This window comes from Zea mays, chromosome 2, assembly GCF_902167145.1.
Source record: "Zea mays cultivar B73 chromosome 2, Zm-B73-REFERENCE-NAM-5.0, whole genome shotgun sequence".
NCBI classification, from domain to species: domain Eukaryota; kingdom Viridiplantae; phylum Streptophyta; class Magnoliopsida; order Poales; family Poaceae; genus Zea; species Zea mays.
Window position 1 is genome coordinate 137950729 of NC_050097.1, and position 11845 is coordinate 137962573.

Sequence of the window (11845 nt, forward strand, 5' to 3'; positions counted from 1 at the left end):
AGGCCGAGGATCGGTAGTTTAGGTAGATCAGTGTGTCGGTCGTGTGTTTTGGTTTTTTCCAAGTGAGATCTTTGGGTTACTTGGGTATATGGGTGTGTTGTACTATGGAGGTCTTTCCCCTCTTTCTTCTATTAATGCAATGATATACAATCCTCCCGTGTATTTCAGAAAAAAGCATTTAGTGTATAAATTTGGCTAAATTTTATATAGTTTGTCTTATAACAAACTAAAAAACATCATTTTTTTGATAAGAGGGAGTATTCATATGCAACGACAAAGAAACAAATAAGTATATATAAATACTAAATACCAAAGAAGTATATATAAATACTAAATACCAAAGAAGTATATATAAATACTAAATACCGACAAATTTTATTTAGGTATTTTCTTGCCGGGCACTAGGTGTTCTTTAAAAAATATAGGTCTTTTTTTCTAGAGGAAGACTTCCATGATGGAACACAGCGGTCGGAACAAAGAGGGGAAAATGTTTTTGTTCTTATATCAGCCTTTCCTCTCTTTTTCTTTGGATGATGAATTAACTGAAGCAAAGATCATCCACTGGTGACAGGGATTGCATATTACGCTTCATGAGTATCGTCCTGTAAAATATTGCCACGGCATGGTATGAGATTAATGGGAATGGCGGAAGAGAGAATCAAATAAATAGCTTGTAGTATAGTTCTCCGATCCTAATTCTTGACTCTTTGAGCAATAAAGGAAATGTTGCACATACCTCTTCTTCGCCATTTGTGCGGGTAACATGATCAGATCCATCGCCGTCATCCCGACTGGAAAAATTACAACAAAGGCATTAGGAACTAGTAGTACATGAAAAGAACTAGCTATCTTGTTTAAATGAGACCTTGGTCTTATTAACTAAATGGGTGATGGCCTAGCTAGAATCGATCATGAAGGGGCTTCTTCTACAGGTCCCCGAGAGTGATGGCCCACTCCCCGGGCAGGAAGACGCTGAAGTCAAGGATGAGATTAGGATCATGTCCAGTAAATAGGGTCTTGAGACGGATGATCAAATCTTTGATTTTGATTCTGATAAATAAGAAAAACAAACAAGGAGGAATATTATAGTGTTAACGATAGAACGAAACGGACACATCATGCTTGGCATGCAATGCAAGCGATGCCAAGATATGAAAGGACTAAAGGAGAGCATGCAATAGAAGGGACCTGTCTCTCCTATAATCTTGCAAGAGATCAAGAAACTCCGAGTATTTGGAGGGGTTGTCCTTGAACACATCCTTGACATCTTCAAGGTAGATGATTGCGTCGATCATAGTAATCTCCTTGTCTCTGCAGTTCTTTTTGATTCGGAAGGGTGGACAGTTGGGGTGGATTTTTCTCACGTGCATGAGCAATGTCTCCACATGAGCCCACTCCTTGGCACTGCAGTCCTGGTAGTCCAGCAAATAGGTGATGCCCCGGAGGCAAGGCATGTTCACGGGCCAGCCAATGTCCAAAGGTAGAATTACTGGCAATTCTGCCTCAGCAACAGCAGCAGGATTCACCACGCTGCCATCGTCGAAAGGCATGCTGCTCCTGGCGAAGGCAACATACTTCCCCATGCTGGCACGGCATGTCAACTTCTCAACCATAGGCAGTGCTCCCTGCTGTCCACACATGATCTCCAGGTTTGTGTCCAGATATCTCAGATTCTGAAACTCGTCTCTGCTGGTAGCAGTATAGGATAAGCAGTTGATGCCCTCACTCCAGATGTAGAGGTAGCTGAGCAACGGCAGCCTCCCGAGGATTTCTAGATCCTGCACTTGCACGGCCTGGACCGTGAGCGACAAGTACGAGAGGAGCGGGACACATGAGGGATCAATCCATGACGGACGCCTGGGCAAATGGATGCCACGCAGCATCAGTTGACGGAGATTTGAAGGGGTTGGCGTCCAGTCTTCCAACAAGCCGCCAAGGTCAATTGTCCTCTCCTTCTTGGACCATATCTGCAGACTCTGGATTTTCCGCAGGTTGCGCAGGGACTCCATGAGAGCCTTCTCTGTGCTCTCGTCCATTTCGTCGAAATGGATCTCAAGCACCCTCACCTTGGTTAGCTGCCCCAGCCCCGTGGCGAAGTTTGGCGACTTGTCCACAGAGTGTACCTCAAGCTCTTCCAGTGACGCCAGCTTCCCAATCTCGGCCATCATCCTTGTGCCCTCGGTAGCACGCAGGCACATCAGTTTCCTTAGCTCACCAACAGACGCTGGCAATATTTTTATGCCACTTCGTCTTACATCTAGTGTCTGCAGAAACTTGAGGCGTCCTGTTTCTCCAGGCAGCAAGTCGTCACGAATGGATGTCTCCACTAGCCCTAGGTACCTCAGCTGATGCAATTTGCCAATATTTCCAAGGCAACAGTTTCCTGCTGAGAAATTACAGTTCTCCAGAGCTAGTACACGTAAGACCCTGAAGCTTAAAAGTCGGGGCATCCTACTACCAGAGCAGTTGAAAGCATTGAATGATCTCACCTGTCCTATTTCTGTGCCAGGGTTGTGTTCAATGCTTCTTTTTTTGTGGAAGGCTAATCTTCGAGCGCTAATGCTTCTGACTGGTGAATATGATGATGATGTGGTACACTGCTGCTCCACATCTGATACCGTGACCAAGTTTACTTCACCTGACAAAGTGCGGATAAGATCAAGCACCATATCATGAATACCACAACCATCTCGAATCTTGCTTCTACTAGAGAGCTCTATCCACCGGATCATGCTTCTATTTATGAGCTCATTGAAATAGCTCTCTCCAACCTCAAATAACCCTAGTTCTTCTCTGCCAATAACAAAACCTTCAGCTATCCACCTCCATATCAATGAATTTTTCTCAATCTTGTGATCTTCTGGAAATATGCTTAGGTGCAATAAGCATGTCTTTAGATAAGGAGGTAGATTGTAATAGCTGAAAGCTAATATCTTTCTCATGTTCCCAATAACCTCGTTATCTTCATGCCCAAAACCAATATAATCATACACCTTAGACCAGTCCTCCCTCTGTTTACCAACAAGCAGACTAGCTATCGTAATGATGGACAATGGCACACCACCACATTTTCTTAGGATTTTGTTGCACACTTCACCAGATATGTTATCAAGACTCATGCTTTCACCAGCAAATACTCTAGTATAGAATAATGTCTTGGAGTCATCAAGAGAGAGTGGTTTCTTGTTGTAAACACCACCAACCTTTTTGGCAACTTCACAAATGCGAGTAGTTATGATTATTCTACTTCCAGGGTTACTTTCCACCAAAGCACATCTAATCAGCTTCCATGTTGATATATCCCATATGTCATCAATAACAACCAAGTACCTATTCATACGAGAATGCAACAGAGTTCACTTAGTAAATCGATTTAGAAAAAAATATATATATTATCTAAGTAAAATAGGAAGCATATCCCACCTGAAAATTAACATTGGCTATGAAATTTATATCTTTTTATAAGACAAAACTTATATAAATAAGAGAAGGCAACAGGCTTTCGGTTAGTAACAGTACGCAACATCGAGTCCAAATGGCTCGGTTCAACTCTACAAGTTGTTGAACCACACACTTCCACCTATCCGCTTATATTTTCGTTCTCACTTCACGTAAAATGATTAATGTAAAGTTAGTGACAAGGAAACTAAACCCTTATATGTTGTATTAAAACCCCTACAATTTTACATTAACACACATATGGGTCACCATGGGTGTGATTCAAACTGGTCTAGGAAGATAAATACACCTCCCCTTCAAAAGACTGAGATCCAAGCACCAGTTGCAATGTCACGAGGTCCAAAGCTTGCATCTACTTCACATGTTGAGTGAACTACAAACTTTCACCTACGAACTTACATTTTTATTCTCACTTCACCTAAATGGGGTTTACTGGGGTTTGATGACACAGACCCTAAAAACCTTAGCTCAACAAACAAGGTGAGATTAAACCGCCATAATCTCTGACCAACATAAACATGGGCAGGGCTGTCGGTTCATGTGCCGAGAAAGGCCTGTGCCTTGTATTAGGATATGTATATATCAGGATCAATCAGAGCCTGATTGCGATTGATTGTAATCCCCTAGATTGGCTAGCTGCCTTGTATAGCCTAGGATTACTTTCTATCTATAGCCTAGGTCTGTTTCCTTGTACAGGGAATAGCCTTCCATACATGTACCTTCCATGCATGCCTATTGGCTATATATAACAGGCTCCCCACCCTCAATGGGTGTGTGGTGATTCAGTCCATTCTTCCTTTCTACATGGTATCAGAGCTCTCTAGATCCTGCGCTTCCCTCCCTGCTGCCGCACCATCCCCACCCTGCTGTGCCGCAGCGCCATCACCTCCCTGCTGCGCCGCCTCTTCTCCCTCCTAGGTCGCCATGACCGACGCAGCCACCAATCCTGCCCCCGCTGTGTTTGTCGCCCCCTATGCGACGATCAATGTCAAGAATCATATCCCAGTGACTCTTGAGCTGGCAAAACCCAACTTCAACCAGTGGGAACCATTCTTCACCTCTCTCTGTGGCAAATTCGCTCTCCTCTCGCATATTGACGGACTGCAGGAAGCCCGTCCCACAGATCCTTCTTGGGGCATCGCCGATGCCTGCGTTCGCAGCTGGCTTCTCGGCTCGGCTGGTCCCGACGTCATCGGCCTCGCCGCGGCTCCAAACCAGACCGCGCGCGAACTCTGGGTCGCCATAAAGCGCCTCTTCGAGGCCAACAAGGCTCCACGCGCCATTTTTCTGAGCCACGAGTTTCACTCGATGACTCAGGGCGACTCCTCCATCAACGACTACGCTCAGCGCATGAAGGCCACCGCCGACGCGCTCCGCGATGTCGGCCGCACCATCACTGACGCGGAGCTCGTCCTCAACCTCCTCCGTGGCCTCAACCCACGCTTCGCCAGCACCGCCGACAACATCGCCGACTCACACCCGCTGCCGGACTTCGCCACCACTCGCGAGAAGCTCGTGCTAAAGGAACTCCGCCTCGCCAACGAAGGCACGGTTGCGGACCAGACGACGCTCCACGCATCATGCGGCACCGGCTGCCGCACCGCCCCCACCACCAACGGCGGCGGTTCCACAGCCAGCAGACCGGGCGGTCACGGCAGTCGCTCCAACAGCGGCGGCAACCCAGGTGGTGGCGGCGGTCGCTGGAAGAAGAAAGGCAAGGGCGGATCCCATTCCGGCGGCGGTCCCAGGTTTCCTGCCGCCCCCTGGTACTGCTACCCCCCCTGGACCGCCGGGGTGCATCAGCAGCCCTGGCGCCCGCCGGTGCCGACCCCAGCCTGGCGCAGTCCTGGCATCCTCGGCCCCTTCACTCAGGCCCAGGCGCACACTGCGCTGGCCCCTGTCCAGTACTCCGACAACCCTGCTCCACCAATGGCAGAGCAGGGCGGCTGGGATCAGGCTGGCCTCATAGCCGCACTGAACCAGATGTCCCTCCAGGGGTCCTCTCCTTGGGTCCTTGACACCGGCGCCACAACTCACATGTCGTCTTCGGCTGGTATACTCCTCTCCCGTCTCCCCCCTCCCCCATTCGGCATCACAGTTGGCAATGGCACCACCATACCTATCACCTGTCGTGGCACATCCACACTCTCCTCCCCCACCTCTACCTACCGTCTTAACAATGTTCTGGTTGCACCTGCACTTGTGCGCAATCTCCTTTCTGTTCGTCAATTCACCCGTGACAACTCTTGTTCAATTGAATTTGACGCTTCCGGTTTTTCTGTCAAGGACAACCAGACGGGGCGCGTGACTCTTCGCTGCAATAGTGGTGGCGACCTCTACACCTACCCCTCCACCACAGCTCCCTCCTGCAGCCTCGCCACCACGTCGTCATTGTGGCATCATCGCCTCGGCCACCCCGGTCCTTCCAGCCTCGCCAAACTTCGAAGCATGTCGGTCATTTCCTACAATAAAAACTCGCCATGCCTCTGCCATGCCTGTCAACTAGGCAAGCATGTGCGCCTCCCATTTAGTCATTCAACATCTGTAACTCATGCTCCGTTTGATTTACTTCACTGCGACGTCTGGACATCTCCCGTACTAAGCAATTCTGGGTTCAAATATTACCTTATTATACTCGATGATTATTCCCATTACAGCTGGTCCTTCCCACTTCGTCACAAATCTGAGGTGCACCGCCACATGATTGACTTCATTGCATACGCTCAGACCCAGTTTGGTACCACACCTAAATCCTTCCAAGCCGATAATGGGACCGAGTTTGTCAACCACGCCACCACCTCCTTCCTCACTAGTCATGGCATTACTCTCCGCCTTTCCTGCCCCTATACCTCACCACAAAACGGCAAGGCCGAACGCATGCTCCGCACTACCAACAACACCATCCGCACCATGCTGCTCCATGCGTTCATGCCACCTCCATACTGGGCTGAGGCCCTCGCAACAGCAACTTACCTCCTCAATAGGCGCCCCTCCTCCTCCATACAAAACCAAATACCTCACCACATACTTCACGGCACACTCCCAGATTATGCCTCCCTTCGCATCTTCGGATGTCTCTGCTATCCGAACCTTACTGCCACCTCCCCCCACAAACTCGCCCCTCGATCCACTCCTTGTGTCTTCCTCGGATACCCATCTTCCCACAAGGGCTATCGCTGTCTTGACATGTCCACTCGCCGCATCATTACCTCGCGCCATGTCATTTTTGATGAGTCTGTGTTCCCATTCTCGGCTGCACCATCGGCGGGCTCCATGCCGTCGTCACTTGATTTTCTGATGCAGGACCTCACCTCCTTGCCGGCACCAGCAAGCACTCCTCCATCGCTCGCTGCCAGCGGCGAGGATGATCTCCAGGTGCTCCTAGACCCGGCCATCCTTCAGCTCGGCCCCCGGGTTCATCCTGCGGGCGGGCCACAGCTGGGCGCTCGAGGGCCCCAAGTGGGGCAGTCGGCGGCTCCTCCGCCTGGTGGCCAACGCTTCGGCAGCACCTACACTCGCCGCGCCCAGCCCCCAGCAGCACCGGTCACCGAGGAGGTGGCTCCTGTGCCTGCTGCACCTCCAGCGCCAACAGCGGCTGCACCAGCTTCGCCCCCAGCGGCTCCGGCGGCTCGGCTCCTATCTACTGCAGCAAACCGGCCTGTGACACGCTCACAGACTGGCTCCCTCCGCACTGTCCAGCGCTTCGGCTTCTCCGCCTCCGTCGCCTCGCCAATTCCGGCGAACTATCGCAGTGCCCTGGCCGATCCAAATTGGCGTGCTGCGATGGCGGACGAGTACAAGGCGTTGATCGACAACGGCACTTGGCGCCTTGTACCTCGGCCGCCTGGTGCGAACATTGTCACTGGAAAGTGGCTGTTCAAACACAAGCTCCACTCCGACGGCTCCCTCGCCCGGCACAAGGCACGCTGGGTCGTTCGTGGCTTTTCCCAGGAGGAAGGCGTCGACTACGACGAAACATTCAGCCCAGTCGTCAAGCCGGCCACGATCCGCACCGTCCTCAGCATTGCTGCGTCCCGAGACTGGCCGATCCGGCAGCTCGACGTGAAGAATGCCTTCCTCCACGGCAACCTCGAGGAGACTGTTTACTGCGAGCAGCCGAAAGGATTCGTCGACCCCGCTGCACCTAACTCTGTCTGCCTGTTGCAGAAGTCCTTGTATGGGCTTAAGCAGGCACCGCGAGCCTGGAATCAGCGCTTCTCCAGCTTCATCCGAAGCATTGGCTTCACCACCTCCAAAACGGATGCCTCCCTGTTCATCTACAAGACGGGAGACGCCATGGCCTATCTCCTCCTCTACGTCGACGACATCATCATCACCGCATCATCACCAGCTCTTCTCCAGCACGTCACCTCCCGCCTATCGTCGGAGTTTGCCATGACGGACCTCGGGGATCTCCACCATTTCCTCGGCATCTCGGTGACACGAGACAGCAGTGGACTGTTCCTCTCTCAGCGGCAGTACGCCGTTGATCTCCTCCAGCGCGCTGGCATGTCTGAATGCCACCCGACAGCTACTCCGGTGGATGCCCGGACCAAGCTGTCTGCCTCCGAGGGCGCTCCAGTCGCCAACCCCTCGGAGTATCGGAGCCTCGCTGGTGCTCTCCAGTACCTCACCCTGACAAGGCCGGACCTGGCCTATGCTGTCCAGCAAGTCTGCCTCTTCATGCACGACCCTCGCGAGCCACACCTTGCGCTAATCAAGCGCATCCTGCGCTATGTCAAGGGCTCCCTGTCGGCAGGTCTGCACTTGGGACCCGGCGCCGTTGATCAGCTCACAGCCTACTCCGATGCCGACTGGGCCGGCTGCCCCGACACGCGTCGCTCCACCTCCGGCTTCTGCGTCTACCTCGGCGACAATCTGGTGTCATGGTCGTCCAAGCGTCAGACGACTGTTTCTCGCTCCAGCGCCGAAGCAGAGTACCGTGCTGTGGCCCATGCTGTTGCCGAGTGCTGCTGGTTGCGTCAGCTACTACATGAGCTGCACATCTCCATCCCGCACGCGATCGTGGTCTACTGTGACAATGTGAGCGCTGTGTACATGGCAGCCAACCCAGTCCATCACCGTCGCACGAAGCACATCGAAATCGACATCCACTTCGTCCGTGAGAAGGTAGCTCTGGGGCAGTTCCGAGTTCTTCATGTTCCGTCTACGCACCAGTTTGCCGACATCATGACCAAGGGTCTGCCCGTACAGCTCTTCACCGATTTTCGGACCAGTCTTTGTGTCCGTGATTCTCCCGCTCAGACTGCGGGCGGGTATTAGGATATGTATATATCAGGATCAATCAGAGCCTGATTGCGATTGATTGTAATCCCCTAGATTGGCTAGCTGCCTTGTATAGCCTAGGATTACTTTCTATCTATAGCCTAGGTCTGTTTCCTTGTACAGGGAATAGCCTTCCATACATGTACCTTCCATGCATGCCTATTGGCTATATATAACAGGCTCCCCACCCTCAATGGGTGTGTGGTGATTCAGTCCATTCTTCCTTTCTACACCTTGTTTAATGCTGCGGTGGTCATTAATATTGGTGATGGTAACTCAACGTGTTTCTTGGCTGATCACTGGTTGCAGGGCAAAACTGTTGCTGAATGGGCCCCTAATCTGATCAGCGTGGTTCCAAAAAGGATTGATCAAAGAGGCACTTTCAGTTCAGGTCATCCTGGAGTACTTGCTGATCTGGGATCTGGTTGATGCATTGGTGCTGCAAGCTGATGTCCCAGACAAGCATATTTGGAAGCTCACTTCTTCAGGTGCCTATAGCTGCAAGTCGGCATATGACTCTATGTTCTTTGGGACCATCAAGCTCTCTCCCTGGAAGCGGATTTGGAAGAGTTGAGCACCCTCTAATTGCAAGTTCTTTATGTGGCTCAGTGGCTGGCCATTAATAACCGATGTTGGACTTCGGATAGATTGACTAGGACCTAGGATAGGGCTACCTCAAGTTGGGGAAACTATCAATCACATCCACTCAACTTGTGTTCTTGCCAGGGTGATCTGGAGCTGGATCTTAAAATGGTTGAGGCTAGAGGTGATATCGGTGCCCACTTCCATAGTTATTAAGGCGGTAAGGCGAGCGTCCCCATTTTTACCTTTTAAGCGGTAAAATATGTTGAATACCAAAGTTGCCGTGCTTGATAAGATCTAAAACTTTTTAGTAAAAATTATGATTAGAGACGAATCAACTGTCTCTAAAATTGGTTTTTAGAGGAGGTTAAATACCCACTTCAAGAAAATCTTTGATTTCTAGAGGCCCCTGAGTAGAGTTGATTGCTACAACCACCTCTAAAAATGAATTTTCACCATCTCTATAATCCATTCCTGTAGTAACGTAGTTTGTAAATATTTTATTACTTTTCACCTCATAGGTCATGAAAATATGTACAAATCTATGCATAGTAGCTAGGGAAGGTAGAACTAAGAAGATAGTATTGTTTACCATAAAGTAGGAGGCATACCTCTTGTCTGCAAGGAATTCCTGTAGCTTATCAATGAGTTGTTTTTCATCCATTTCTGATGCAATGATATTTTCATGATTTTGCTTGTCAAGATCATAAAGAACGTCCTTGAAAACTTTCTTGAGATCACATTTCTGACCTATTGATACAAAAGCACTGCAATCAAACTCCTTCTTAACCTTGTCATAGACTGCTTTAACAAGAGTAGTCTTGCCGAGTCCTCCAAATCCAACAACAGAGACTGTCTTGATCTTTTTCGCTGGCTCGTCACCATCTTCAAACAAATTATTCATTAGCTCCTTAGCTTCTTCGTCAATGCCAACAAGGTCGGAAACCTTGTTATACATAGCCAAGAGACGAGGGTCAACTGTGGTTGCGATAGGATTAGCTACAACATCATGCACCTTGTACCTGTCATACCGCTCCTTCACCTCCTTTACTTGGCTCCCGAAGTCTTTAATGTCATCAAATATTACATGGCGAATCTTGAACTTGGTGACCAAGCCACGGGTTTGTTGGATGAATCCCATGATGGTTTTGCGCTTGGTTGAATCAAGACCCTCCATGCGCACCTTGAAGGAGTCGAGTCTGTCCTCAATATCATAGGACAGCCCCCTGACTTCATTAGCCCAAATCTTGACGTTTGGGTCAAGCTGGTCTAATGGCACGTCAGACACCTTCACAAGTGCAGCTTGCATGCTCTCAAGCTCGGCAGTGAGGCTCTTGATCCCCTCCTTCACATTATTCTTCAGGTGGAGTTCTTCCTGCAGCAGCATGCCCAGCTTGGGGAGGAGGGTACCCATGGCACCCGTAGCAAACTCCATGCTCGCTCTTGTCTTGGATTCTCGCCTTCTCCCCCTCCTCTCTCTCTTGGATCCTTTCGCAAATCAAAAATAGGAACACAAAACAAAGCAGGCGCCACCGGACTTCACCGCTCCCGCAGCCGCCTCACGGTCGCCCGCCGCCGGCTGCAGCCGCACCGGCGCCGCCTGGGCTCCCGTAGTCACCATGCCGCATGCTGACAGCTGCCTGCGCAGCCACCGCTGCTCCCGTGCCCGTAGCGGTCCGCGCGCCCACGCTGCCGCCGCCACTGCCCCACGCGCTGAGAGGAGAAATTTGGGGATGGATGGATCGGACTTGGTTCGGAGGGGACGAGTGGGGCGGGAGGAGGGCAGCCGGCAGCAGCGTGTGAGTGTGTGTGTGGAGAGATTACTCTAGAAGGGTAGGGAACAACCGAATTTGCAGTGTTTGCGGTATCCGCATAATCAACTTGATTTTTGAAGGAGTTGTACCTCTTCACAACTCATCATATATAGACCTGGCTGCCACTATGTTTTGCAACGTTTGAGTAGATTTGTGCAACATTTTATCCGGATGTGTCCAAAATTATACGAAAATCAAGTTGGTCCGAGCAAGATTGCCATTGGATTCGTTGTGTCGACAGTACTGGGCTAAGTCGTGGATGATTCACTCCGAAACGGCATTGGATGGTGAGTTGATTAAGATACGTTTCACTACCAAGGACGTGATTAGCCAGCTGTGTAAACATAATAATAATAATAACTTCCTCTAGATCGACGCACATAATAATAACAATATATAATTACCTCTAGATCCGCGCAAAGTTTGTACTACTGTAGTGCAAAGGATAAAGAATCTGTCTCGTGCCGACAGCCCTGTTGCATTTGCACATCACGTGTGCAACTCCCGAGAAATTAAAGTACTGTTGTTTGATACGCCCTCTCGTCTACTCTACTGTTAGTTGTAGTTTTGGCTGTACTATTAGTTATCGTTTTGGACAAGGTTTAAATCAAATTTATAAAATTTTAACTAAAAATAATTATTTTATTATTTAGTTATTTAGTTTTAAAATCTAATATTTATATGCATGGATTTAGCTTAACAAG

At 49.8% G+C, this 11845-nt stretch overlaps 1 protein-coding gene across 3 annotated transcripts; it reads right to left on the minus strand.

The window, feature by feature from the left end:
* Window positions 1–268: 268 nt before the first annotated feature.
* LOC100381536 (uncharacterized) lies at window positions 269–11391 on the minus strand. Of its 3 annotated transcripts, XR_002266964.2 has the most exons (5): window positions 9939–11391; window positions 1189–3330; window positions 866–1050; window positions 737–791; window positions 297–602 (listed from the first exon to the last, which is right to left on the minus strand). XR_002266964.2 is itself a non-coding variant. In NM_001361443.1 (4 exons), exons 1-4 carry the CDS (start codon window positions 10760–10762, stop codon window positions 582–584), a joined length of 3042 nt encoding a protein of 1013 aa, NP_001348372.1. In that variant the 5' UTR covers window positions 10763–11221; the 3' UTR covers window positions 269–581. The 3 variants fall into 3 exon arrangements, 2 of the variants coding, with proteins under 2 accessions (NP_001348372.1, NP_001167836.1); NM_001361443.1 differs by lacking the exon at window positions 866–1050 and having other exon boundaries at window positions 269–602; window positions 9939–11221; NM_001174365.1 differs by lacking the exon at window positions 866–1050 and having other exon boundaries at window positions 269–602; window positions 3204–3330; window positions 9939–11135.
* Between the last annotated feature and the right edge of the window lie 454 nt (window positions 11392–11845).

Excerpts from the sequence above, each read along its gene's own strand:
- LOC100381536 (NM_001361443.1), bottom strand. The coding sequence starts at position 10,762 with ATGGAGTTTGCTACGGGTGCCATGGGTACCCTCCTCCCCAAGCTGGGC. Across the intron at positions 3,331-9,938 it reads GAATTCCTTGCAGACAAGAG|GTACTTGGTTGTTATTGATG; the intron begins GTATGCCTCCTA and ends TCGTATGAATAG. Across the intron at positions 792-1,188 it reads CAAGATTATAGGAGAGACAG|TCGGGATGACGGCGATGGAT; the intron begins GTCCCTTCTATT and ends TAATTTTTCCAG.